Source organism: Protopterus annectens, chromosome 8.part1, assembly GCF_019279795.1.
Source record: "Protopterus annectens isolate FY-2018-M chromosome 8.part1, PAN1.0, whole genome shotgun sequence".
NCBI classification, from domain to species: Eukaryota; Metazoa; Chordata; order Ceratodontiformes; family Protopteridae; genus Protopterus; species Protopterus annectens.
The window spans coordinates 71,453,647-71,467,150 of record NC_056742.1 but is presented as its reverse complement, the minus strand read 5'-3'; the positions used below and the strand labels follow the sequence as shown (position 1 = coordinate 71,467,150).

Sequence of the window (13,504 nt, the reverse complement as noted above, 5' to 3'; positions counted from 1 at the left end):
GGCTTTCCCTCTTACCCTTCCCCAAGATAGAAGAGATGCATATCAGCTGCTTTCATCCTATCCCCCAGACAACCTTTCTGGCAAGAGGATTTCTTTCCCAAGTTGCAGTGCACACAGGCAACTCCCTATGATTTTGATGGCACAAAATATGTACTGTTTAAATTATTTTAAAAAGTAATTTTGTTATATTTACCATGAATATAAACTATAAAAGAATACCATGCAGACAAAATGGCCTAAGACTGGAAAACAGATCAGCTGACATAATGTTATGTATGCCCATGTGTCACATTTTGTGTGTGTGTGTGTGTGTGTGTGTGTGTGTGTGTGTGTGTGTGTGTGTGTGTGTGTGCATGCGTGTGCATGTGCATTTATATATTTATAACACACACGTGCAAAACACATGCATACATACCCACCCACTTGAAATTGTAATTTTGGTGTTTAATGATTGTCAGTTCAAATGTGATACATCTCAGTAATAGGGTCTGATTTCTAAATGTCTACATTTATCCTTGTTAAATAGACTTTCTTTTGATATCTAAAGTATAGACTTGTTTTATATTAATTTATCTACCCAGGGAAGCCCAGATAAGATGCAGTATCTTTATTTTAGCAAAATTCTGCTTCACCTCATTTTATGGAAAACATCTGATTCACTGAAATGTTATCTGCTTTGCTGAAAGACAAGTAATAAAGTATGTGAAAGATGATTAGTTTTATGTCATCTTATTATAATCCTATACTGTCATATGAATCTTACAGTTTTAATGCAAACAATTAAATGTGTTTTTTTTAATGTGCTTTATTGAATTTTCATTTATTGCACAGTTTCTTAGATTTGGCTGTCTCACAATAAAAATGATAGTTCCTTCATAATTTTAAAGGGTTTTGATACAACTGACAATGATCCTGTAAATCACTTCTGCACTCATTCCGTCTCTGAAGATCTTGTTTTGTGAATAATTGTAGCAGCTTTGTTGTTTAAACTGTGACAGTCAGACTGAAAAATTAGGATAAACAGGTTTGATACAGCAGAGAGGAAAGGAGTAAAGGCAGTTTCCAGTAGCAAGATGATGAGTCCAGGATAAACTGGGTGGATGTCACCATAGGTAGTACAGAATGTAGTTGCCATAGCTACCTAGAAGTGCTAAGAAGCAAATGCAGATTGCAAACATGGAGCTGAAGCTGAGGCCTACTTCATCATGGTAGACTGCCAAAGTGATCTCACAGTGCCGGCCAGAATATCCCTCAGGGCAGTCGCAGCTGAACTTTGAAGGTGACTGTGCAACACAGGTGCCAGGATGACAAGGTCTATTTGCACACAAAGTATAAATGCAGTACTTTCCTGAGGAGTTTTGTACAACCATATGACCAGGAGGGCACCTGCAAAAACATAAGTGGCAATATGTTTTAATGATTATGAATATATTTATTGTAACATCTACAAAATCACCATCATGTATACATTTCTAATAACATAATAGGGATAAATTCTAATAATTTCTTCATTAGATATACGATACTATGTTATACTCCTTAACTATGCCCTGCAACCAGTGAAACAATGTTATATTTTGCATGTTAGTTAATAACAAACTACTAATATGGTCAGTATCTATCTACAGGAACACCAGCAATGAATCATATTTCTCTCAATGAATAGTGTCATCTTTGTAATGAAGTCATATAATCATGATTTGAAGCAGTGATGTCAGACATTACAGCCATTGTGTCAGTAAACTAACACAAAGGTGTAGGCTCATTTACAAATTATTCTATTTATCTTTCAACAAAAAGTATCTGATTTTCCAAACTTTTGCTCCTGAGTTATAACATGTTTGAAAAAAAATGGCTTTACATGTACCAAATTTATGTTAATTATGTTGGCTTAACACAATCAGTACTTTGCCTCTGGCAAAGACTAGTCAAATTTGAAAAGCTCTGAACATTGTATTTTGTCAAACCAAGTCAAATTTGGAAAGACTAGGAAATATGGTTTGGACATAATTATGCAACAATATAAGCAACAAAATGCTGCCACTGCTGCTGTGGGAGCTGTATTTTTGCCATATCCATAACATTTCATCATTCAACACTGATCATTCTGAACTTTGAGTGATATGGAGACATTAGCACTTTTTTATCTAATCTAGTTGTTGACTGGATAAGATGGACACAATTGTCCCTTTTCACTGATGACCTGGAAGGAATCAGACCTGTAACCTGGGCACAGGGCTCATTCAAAGGTTGGAGCTTTAGTCTTCTTCGTTAACTGCCAAATGGTTCTACTATGAAACATCAAGCAACCTCTGGTCAAAGCCAGTTTTGGGTACAGTTCAACTTTACATGTTGTGACCAAAAAAATGGCAAAAACCCCTAATACAAACAATAAAAAAACGTAAAGTATTCTCCTAAAATTCAAGGTGTACCTGTGTCATTTTCTTTAGCTTTAGAAACAGAATCCAAGGATATTTTGCAGTTGAATATCGCCATGTCATTCCCTGAATATTTTAGTAGAATACCTGAAATCATTTTTGAAGTACAGCATCTTTATAAATAGGGGACAGAATAGCAAGAAATGGTCTGTAAAAGGGGCACAAGCATCTGAAATATGATCAATATACAGATTCCCTACTTGCTTCTTCTGACATACGGAGTGGTCTCCTTAGCATGCTGTCGTTCATTGGGAGAGTTATTAATGAGAAAGAAACTGCAAACATGAGTTCCAAGAGGGATTAGAGAAAAAATGCACTGCATCTTTGAACAATGAACCAACCAAAGTGGAGAATAGCAGTGTTTTTAATTGTTTTGATAAAATGTTGTTACTACTGGTATCGTAAAAATGTAAGAATGTGTGTATCTGAAAGTGAACAGTGGAACCACAAAGAAACAATATTATAAAGGATTAGTATACAAAAGAACATTTCATAGGAGCAATGCTGCTGAAAATTCCTTCAGGATCCTATAATGTCTTAATGATAAACTGGAAAATAGTGCTAAGGAAAAGAAGACATTTGTTTAATATATATGCATTCTTTATACTCCATAGACTTAGAATGAGATTGCAAGAGTCAAAGGAAGGGGAAAATGACTGAGTGATACCATACTACTAGAAAGTCCTTGATCTTCCTCTTTCAAGTAAGGCTGTGTCAGTTGGTTTATACAGTGACATGGGGGTTCTGCTCATCAGACTAAATCTGCACAAAGACTTTAGGTGTACTCAAGAAGTTACTATAACCATGTAGATGGTAGTGAGTAGGCATGACTGGTCCACTGCTTCAAAAGCAGTGTCATTTATGGCTTGAAAAGACAGCTAGCACACTGAGAACCATTGTGTGCAATGTGAGAGATACAGCATGTCAGGATTGTCTGTGTGTGTCTGTATAGAAAGCAGTCTGCAAGACAATCAGGTAGACATTGGGTTTTACATTGAAAAGCAGACTAGTATTATATACCCTAGTTTGAGGGAAGTGCTGTGTACAGTGAAGCTTACCTAATTTCCTTGGAAATACAGTACTGCCTTTGATGCATTTTGAATGTGGGGCAACTTTGTGGGAATGGGAGATTGAACCCTATTATATTCTGCATCGGCATTGATTCTGTGTTGCCAGGCATTTCTGTTTTGTATCAGAAACTCTTACATCCATATCATTTACAGTTTATATTACTGTCTTTCTTGCATTGCACCACATTTTTGTGTGTATTTTATGGAATATGTATGCTGGCACACCATCATTTGCAGTACAGAAATAGCTGACATGGATCTGTATACTGCAAACACCTATACATGACCTCTGCTACCACTGCTTTTGCAGCTGCTTGGTTGCTTGGCACACAGCTATCAATGTCTCTGGTCTTAATAGATCACCATAGTTGCAGATATGCCTTCTTTGTAAAACAGGTTGCAAGATCTGAGAGCTTTACCTATTCTAAACCACAACAATGATCATGCAGCAGTGGTAATGAATTTGTCCTTTGCACCCTAACTCTAGCCCTAGAGAGCCCCTTTCTGTGTATACCCCTGAAGTCAGAGTGTGATGAAACTGAAAGAAATAATAGCCACTAAGTTCCTTGACAACCTGAACTCCTTAGAGGCATACATTGTGCTCTGATGAGATATATTAATGATCACTTAATATTCAATATGTAATTGATTCTTACTTTACTATACAGCTTATCTCTTTTCCAAAAAACGTTGCCTATGAACAATTCGTTGTGTATAACTGAGATATAACTGAAGGAAATAATTAACACAGTAATATTTTTTAACTTTTTACTTTTAGGCATATATTACACTGCCCCCAGCAATCCATATTAGCCATTCTACTGTGATAGGGAAAATCCCACTCATTTCACAAACAAAGTGCCCCTCAAAAGACAGACACTTTTTTCATCACCTCTGATGCCTATTTGTGGAGAAAGTGAAAGAGGTAATGGCCAAAGTAAACCATTTCATCTCACTGACATCCCCATCCCAACCCAGCCATCTAAAAATAATTTATAAAAATGAATGTATCACTGCTGTGGGCAATGTGCAGTATTACTACTAGTGATAAATTTGGAGTCCTCCCAGTATTTCTCCTAATACATATTTTCAAGAAAAGCATCTGTTCCAACTGATGTCCCCAGTCATATTACTAGAGATCACCAGAGATCACTGATGTAATGTTTCAGCATTAGGGCTATGACATCATGTGGTACCTTACAGTACTGTTCAAAGCCAAAGGCCTCCCTTATGTAAATTCTATGAATCACCAAACTGGAACTCATCAAATCATGAAAAAAAAAATATGGAACACATTGCATTTTATTTCATTAACATCAATTAATGACTTTTTTTGTTGCTGAGTTTTAATAGATAGATGCAGGGCCACATATTTCTTGTATGTCTGTCCAGTCTCTTTGGTAATTCTGGTATTGGTGAACCAGTGGCATAGCTAGAGTTTGTGTCCCTGGGGCTGACTGGTTTGTCACCCTCCCTCACAAAATAAAGCATAATACACATCATAGTCATACAAAAAGTGAAAAGGACGGTACTCACATCCATTGTTAAAAGAGTTGCCTCACCTTTGATAATGGAGTTGCAATCCACAAACTTGTTTGTCCAATTATGCAAAAGCATTTCCCTGACACACTAATGAATTATTTTCCCCAGTAAATCCTTCATTAGTTTCTATTATGTATGCACTAGCACTAAAATGACACAATAAATTATTTTGCCTAGTAATCACTTCAGCAGTCTGACCATGTATGCACAAGCACTTCCCTGATACAAATATTAATTATTTCCCCAAGCAGTATCTTCATTAGTATGTCCAGGTTCACACAAGAACCAAAATGAAACATTTCCAAAGAGACCCCTTCAGTAAAATGTCCAGGTACAGTAAGCACAAGCACTAAAATTAGACGTCTGCCCAGTGACCCCTTCATTAACATTCCTAGTATGTGTACAAGCACAAAATGAAACATTCACCCAAGTGACCCTTTCAGTAAAATGTTGAGTTATGCACAAGCACCAAAATGAATCATTTGCCCGAGTGACCCCTTCATTAACCTTTCTAGTATGTGTACAAGCACAAAATGAAACATTCACCCAAGTGACCCTTTCAGTAAAATGTTGAGTTATGCACAAGCACCAAAATGAATCATTTGCCCAAGTGACCTCTTCAGTAACATTCCTAACATTGTACAAGCACAAAATGAAACATTCACCCAAGTGACCCTTTCAGTAAAATGTTGAGTTATGCACAAGCACCAAAATGAATCATTTGCCCAAGTGACCCCTTCATTAACCTTTCTAGTATGTGTACAAGCACAAAATGAAACATTCACCCAAGTGACCCTTTCAGTAAAATGTTGAGTTATGCACAAGCACCAAAATGAATCATTTGCCCAAGTGACCTCTTCAGTAACATTCCTAGTATGTATACAAGCACCAAAATGAAACATTCACTCAAACGATCCCTTTAGTAAAATGTGCATCTTCTATGCACTCATGTTTATTAAAATAAATCAATTACTTAAGTACCTCTCCTTTATATTTGTCTTCTCGGCCCAAGGTTCCTGCTGCTAGTTTCCTACACTGTTCTGGATCTAGGTGTGTGATTGCACAACCATTAAAGGGCTTTCTGTTGACCTGCTGCTGCTGCATGCATGTGTGCATCAAGGTGTGCAACTTAGCCAAATGGAAAGCCACCATGGCACCTCCTGACTAACTGCCATGCCACAAAAAGAAAAAAAAAAAAAACACAACAGCTTCTCAGAAGAAAAAAAAACAGCTTACTGAGTGCCACCCAGCCCTTTCGCTCCCACTAGCTATGCCACTGTAGTGAACACTGGAGTGTCACCCAAAACATTGTGGCGCATCACCTTTGACACGCGTGTCATAGGTTCACCATCACTGAGCTAGAAGAAAGATATTGATTGGACTGACATATCCACTTACTCTGTGAGAGGATAAAATACAGAAGCCATTCCAATGAATAGCATGATATCTCAATTCCATATTCTGTTTATCATTAATTTTAATGGGAAGCTATTCTAAATTATTCATAGGTGTGTGTATATGTGTATGTGTGTTAGCGGGCATATGCACACGTGTGTGTGTGTGTGTGTGTGTGTGTGTGTGTGCATGGGCATGCACATGTGTGTGCCTGTGCAATTGTGCATGTTTGTGTATGTGTGATATAGAAGAATTGACTGATAATCTACTTTCATCTGCCCTTTGCCCAGGAAACTCTGTGGATGGTGGTGGTCAGGGCAACTTGTAAACACGGATGGATTAGGTAATTATTTCATCAAGACACTTCTGAAGAAATTATGAAATAATTACCTCTTAGATAATTAGTTAACGCCCTCTCTTTTATATTTCTTTAAAGTGTATTGGCCATGTTCTGAAGCAAGTGTAAGTAACAAACCCTTAAAGATGGATATAACCTCCTTACCATATACAATACCAAATTATTCAGTTTTTGATGCAAAAAAATGGGTTGTTTTAGAATTTCATATTTGTTGATAAGGACGGTCCACTGAAATTTTTATTAGAACTAAAACTCCCTACAATGATATCATGAAAGACTGAGCTCACAGTCTCTTATATCTTAAAGTCATGTGTAAGCTTCTGCATTTTTAACTGCATTAGTCAAAGTTTCTTACTTCCTACTAAAACAAGTTATCAAATAGGTCTTCCTGGTGAAATACCTTACACTGAAAATTAACACATGATAGTATAGTAATGAAACCACAATGTAAGTAAAAAGTTACTCTTCTAAAGAAGTGTTATTTTTGTTTACCCAGAATGCTTTGCAACTGTATGTAAATCATCATATGTACATAGGTTCGTAGGTAGGGACTAGGCTATCTGCCCGAAGGCATTTATAAGCCTAGCCAGAATGTGTTGGCTTTCACCGCCCCCTTAGATTAGTTCCCTGTGCCTCTGTCCAGCAGAGCCACTGAAGTGATTCCCCGGGGTAAACTTTCTGTTTCCCATCCACTCGTCAAGGTTTCTCTTGAAGAGTGCTAGCGAGGAGCTCTGCCTAATGTAGATTGGAATCTTATTCCAAAGCATGGGAAGTCTCTGGGACAGGAATCTATCTCTCCAGCATGTCTTATTTATTGTTGTGGCAAGGTTTAGATCCCTTAGAGCGTGTGGCTTGAGGGGATAAGGTTTTCTTTAGGTGGAGCATGTCCATCAATTCTGGGTTGGACATGGCCTTGCATGTCAGACAGAGATCACCTCTGAGCAGGCGGTATGCAACCGAGTAAACCTGGAGTTTCTTCAGTCGAGCTGCATAGGCCATCTGTTTGAGGCCATTGATCCTCTTGGTGAGGTACTTCTGTGGTCTTTCTAGCTGTTGTAGGTGTCTTGTGAGGTACATCCCAAATGGGGTGTTGTACTCTATGATGGGTCTGATGAGTGATGAGTAGAGGGGCACAATGACCTCTTTTGATCTTGATGCAATCCCTTTTGTGATTAGGTGGGCCACATAGAAGGATTTTCTAACCACTTTGGTAATGTGATTATCAAAGGAGAGATTACTATCTACTTGGGTCCCCAGATCCCTTATTACATTTTCTGCATTTAGGGGACTACCACCTATGTGGTAGAGTGTGGGTACTTTGTTATTTCCAAAGGGAATAACTATGCACTTTTTGGCATTTAGCTTGAGGCCATGATTTTGACACCAGGTGTCCATCTCAGTGAGACCCTTTTGGAGGATGTCTCCGTCAGCCGGTGAGTCAATTATACCCCCAGTTTGCAGTCATCTGCGAACTTGGTCAGCCATAGTCCCCCTGTGCTTGTCTGTACTTCTGAGAAGTATATGCCGAACAGGAGGGCATCCTAGGACTGAGCCCTGGGGAATGCCACTTGTAACCAGTTTAGAGTCAGACCTAGCTCCTGCAACTCCCACCATGTGGGTTCTGCCTGTGAGCCAATTGGCAACCCATCTTGTGACATAGGGGTTTATGTTCAGGCTGGTGAGCTTGTCTATAATACCAGAATGGGGAATGGTGTCGAAGGCCTTTGTGAGGTCTAGGTAGGCTGTGTGTATCACCTTTCCCTCGTCTATAGCCTTGGTAACTGTCTCAAAGAAGTCCACCAAGTTTAGGAGGCATGATCTGCCCTTAACAAAGCCGAAGTGGGTAGGGTCCAGTGTTTGGAGGTTCCCAATGTCTCTGTTAATGAGTTCCATGATGATGTGCTCCATAGCCTTAAAGACCAAGCTAGTCAGGCTTATAGGGCGATAGTTCCTGGCGTCTGTTGTGGCTCCACCTTTGTGGAGTGGAATAACCGTTGCTGTGCACCACTCTATGGGTTTGTAGCCTGTGGAGAGACTGAGTTTGAACAGTGTGTTTAGGTGAGGGGTTAGTTCATCTTTGAGCTCATGTAGGACGCAGCCTGGGACACCGTCCGGTCCCATTGATGCTGTGTTTTTGGCTTTGGAGAGGGCTATTTTAACCTGAGTGTCTGTGATTTCAGGGACTCTACATTCTTCTGGTATGGTTATGGGCCCTTTTGGGGGTTGGGGGGGGTGAAGTTTGCACTGAACCTGTCTGTCAGGATGTTGGCAATATCGGTTTGTTAAGTGTATTTTGTGCCATTCTGCACTAACTCCAAGCAGATCTGAGGATTGCCACTTAGATTCTTGACATATCTAAAGAATGCCTTGTGGTTATCTTTAGAGTCCTTGGCAAGTTTTCTTTCAAAGCTCGCCTTGGACGATGTTATGAGGGATCGTAGTTTCTTGCTGATACATATCATACCACGACATCATTTTGTTGGCATGGTTATAGAGAAAAATTAAGTAAACAATGCAACTAAAAAATAAAGCAATCTTTTTTTTTTTCAAAATCACTTGCAGATTTAACATAAGGAATATAACTGTGAATGAAATTAACTGTAAAACAAAGATACTTCAGAACATGAACAATTAAGTATTTAGAGATAACTTCATCTAAAATATACTAATTTGAATTACTACAAATTTCTTTATATTTTTCTAGAAAGTTTGAGTAATGTGTTAAGATCACTGCAACATGAATCATTGTCATTTGTTTTGAAAATAAAATTATATGGCTTAGATATCGTCAGCATATTTGCTAGTAAATTAGAGGTATTTGTCTCCGTCCAACATATTGTGGAATCATCCTGTTCACAAATGCAATATGTTAAATATATGGTCATTAAACTGAGCTGAAGCTCTTTTAGCTAATACACTACCTCCTGTATCTCCAGCATTCTTAAATTATTTCTGTGCTGATGAGTATATTTCAATAACTTAAGAGAGTACAGCACACACCTGTATGCAGACTGTGCCTTGCTGTAAGAACGTGCTCCAAACTTGGAACTTATATATTAAACTGGTAGCAGATCTCAAAGCTATGTTTTGAACATCTGCCCTCATATTAGATCTATTTCTAGCTACAGCAGCTACATCACAAGGCCTCATTTTTCATATCTATTGTGATGTCAGCTAAAATTAGTTGGAAATAATATCCCTTTAGATGATTAGGAAATGGAATTCTGCATTTACTTTAGTTTTACTATAGGGGACAGAAATTTGGCAGTTACATAAAATAGAGTAAACATCTACACTCTTTTGGAACAAAGAAGAAAAACAATAGGAATATGTGGCTGAAGTGGTTTATGTAGGATGTAAATGATTTGCCGTGACTTGTATGGCATCTCTTAACTCAGTCTTGAATTGTCTGAGCTGTATTTGCTTGAGTTATGGTTTCATTAGCAAATATTTGCTCACTGTATATTGCAGTCATATGTAAGGGCTTGAGACTGTGATGTCTAATAGAGAAACAACAATTATTACTATACAATTTAATAATGCTGTTGTAATGGCATTAGAATGGGAATATATATATATATATATATATATATATAAGATATGGGGGAAGAGCATCTCAAATGTGGAGGGGGGGTCATGGAGCTTGCAGCCAAGTAAATCGAGTGGAAATTAATTGTGTTAGTATTATAACTATGTATACATTTTCTTTCTCCTTGGGTAGGGAGTACAGCACATATATGTCAAGCTTATATATTGCCAGATTAAATGGATTCACAATGAAATGTATAATTGTTTCTGTTTAGACCTCATATGATTTGAAGTAACATAGTAACCAGTGTATGTGCCTATAATGCTTCTTTGCAAAACAGTAGAAAGAAGATAAAATATTCTGGGATTAGGTTCCTTTACATCAGTTTTTCTCTCTTTGTATCCTTAACCCCCCATTTCTTTTCTCTGCTTTACTTCTGTTCCTTCCTCCTAGTAGTAAGTTTTTGAGCATTGTTTCTGATGTTTCTATGGTACACCCACCCCATTCTCTAGTCCAGCCAGGACAGCCATCAAACTATCCTGTTTCCCTACCACTTTCCCAAAGTAGTTCTTACGGTCCTTTCTAGTGATCCTAAGTAAAATACTTCAGTAGGTGAGCTCCCTCAGTCCACATAAAAAGATGATTTGTGGTTACTCTGCATGATGTCCTGGAACTGAGGACTCCCACTGGGAAAGGCAGACAGGATCAGGAGCCATGTACTGTTCTGGATGGCCACAGTCCCTAACCTAGGAAGAGCTGTGTGCTGTGACACTAAAAGTGCAGCATTGTATAGAATTTTGTGTAATTCCCCCTTGTTTCTGCTTTCTAATATGCACCAGCAGAACTCACTCAAGCTGTGGTAGAACTCACATACTCACTCTGGCAAGTGGCTACCTCATCCTATCCCCTTGGATGACTCTTCTGTTAATTTACACTCATTCCCAAATGTAGGTGACCAACCACACAGTCAGACACACTATCTCTATATCAGTGGGCTGGCATCTTCCCCAATAGAACGTGATGTCAAAGTTATAGACAGAAATGTGACAATCTGTTTCTCTGATTCATTAATACACAGTGAGATGCTATGGCGTACACTTTTGCATTTATGATTTGAAAACATCAAAACTGTTTATAATCATGCATGGTGCAGAAAAAACTATTCAGGTATTTACTAGGACTTGCTAGAACTGTGAATGAACAAAAATGTAACCTGTCTCAAAGGTGGTAAATATCAAACAAAGAACTGATGGAGTAAATGGTTAAAAAATCTCTAGAAATCCTACTACAAGATGGTAAAGTAATACATGCAGCTGTTTTCTTTTATACCAACCTTTGACTTTATTCTAGAATGACTGAATAATATTTATTTTCCATAACTAGTAAAATATGTAAAAAAAATTTTGATTAAAAATAATAAATAGTAATAATCGAGAATAAAACAGCCACGAGTGCTTCACTTTGTAAATAAAGACTTCTTCAGATCTAGAACAAGTTTTATTTAAGTCTTTGCAACATAGTTATATCACTTAGTCCCGTAACAAATTCTGACCCCCCCCCCAGATTCTGAACCATTATTATCATACATGGAATTTATTTTTCAGGTAAGTTTTCATTTTGTTCATAGGCCCACAACAATATAGTTATGATATGACATTAAATACCTGCAGTCGTGCATCCTCCACAGATCATGGCAGACAAATGGCTTTTGACAGGGATTGCTTTTGCAGGCCTCACTGAAACAGCCTTCCCTTACTCCACGTAAAGCCACTATTGATATAAGCCCTTTCATGTCAGTATCCAAGTGTAGTTGGTGGTGGTTAAACCTGACGTCTTTTATACAACCTGAAGGAAAATGAGAAAATCTCAGGTTATAAAACTAAAGTTATGCAAAACAACTTATTGCTAGTTGTAAACAGCAATGTAGCCAAATGCTGGAGTATAGTAAAAGATGTCAGCAATATATGTATATTATCTTTTACTATTTAACATGCTAACCAGGTGGAGAGCCTGGTCTAGAGAATCTTTTCACAAGTGAGACAGGCCAGAGCCATTGTTACAAGAATGAAAGGAAAATAAGATTACAAGAATTCTAGCCAATAACGGCAGACTTACTACTGCTGGAACCCACTTATTTTCCACCCTCCTGTACTGCTCTCAAATCTTTACTAACTGCGTAAAACTGACTTAAACAACCTTGAAAGTTGCTATAATGAAATAGCTAAATTTGCTGTTAATTTACCCCATAAGTCTCGCCACTGTCATGCCCTTCATCACCTTAAATGGATTGAACTGCCTAGTCTACTATCTTTCAATCAACTTGCCACTGTTGATAACATAATCTATAAACCCAACAACTGTCCTGCTCTTATTGATTTAGTCCAACAAAACTCTAATAATAGACCCCTTAGATCATCTGACAAATTAATGCTTAAAGTAACCAAATCTATTAACTTCTAGGGAGACTCCCTCAATTCATTTAAAATAGCTAAAACCTGGAACTCTCTTCCCCAACACATGCTAAAAAACCCAGATATTCATAAGTTTAAACTACTACTAAAAGAACACTTTACTAAACACTGGTTATGCTCTTGTGTCGTCCCAGGTTAATTCTTAGTATTTACTATTACTTACCCTATGTTTCATAAGACATATTCTTGCACCTTATAGCTCATGTTCTCAGTAATTGCTCTTCTTTTTACTTTCCTTGTACAATACACTTATTTTTATTCTCATTTCTTGTACTTGCAATTATTATATTGTTTCTTATCTCAAGATATATAAATATATGTATATCTATCTATCTATCTATATATATATATATATATATATATACATACAATGTTAATTTATGTATTATTTGAATCTCTTTTTGCATTTAATCTAATAACTATTGTATTTTGCTCTGTTGCAATCATTTCCTAATGTTTCCTACATATGCATTTTCTGTTTGGAGATTTTTTTTCTCCCCGGGGTCTCTGCTAAAAATGGGCTTTTTTGGCCCAGTTGGACATTTACCCAGTTAACACAATAAAATAAATAAATAAATAAATATAAACTAGGAATATGGGTATATAATAGTATTTGAGTACATATGAAAAATTCCATCCATCCATTTTCTGATAACCTGCTTTTTAAACACCTTTATCAAATTATCACTTAAGACATAGGC

The 13,504-nt window shown here is 37.4% G+C and overlaps 1 protein-coding gene across 1 annotated transcript in view; it reads right to left on the bottom strand.

Annotated features, from left to right (window-relative positions):
• The window catches only part of LOC122810195 (neural-cadherin-like), a 1,307,756-nt gene that overhangs the window by 22,354 nt on the left and 1,271,898 nt on the right, over window positions 1–13,504 (bottom strand). The window contains exons 30-31 of the mRNA XM_044081677.1: window positions 11,997–12,177; window positions 1,142–1,386 (exon numbers count right to left, since the gene is read on the bottom strand). Of these exons, the coding sequence (XP_043937612.1) occupies window positions 1,142–1,386; window positions 11,997–12,177 (426 nt within the window). The remainder of the gene's footprint in view (window positions 1–1,141; window positions 1,387–11,996; window positions 12,178–13,504) is intronic.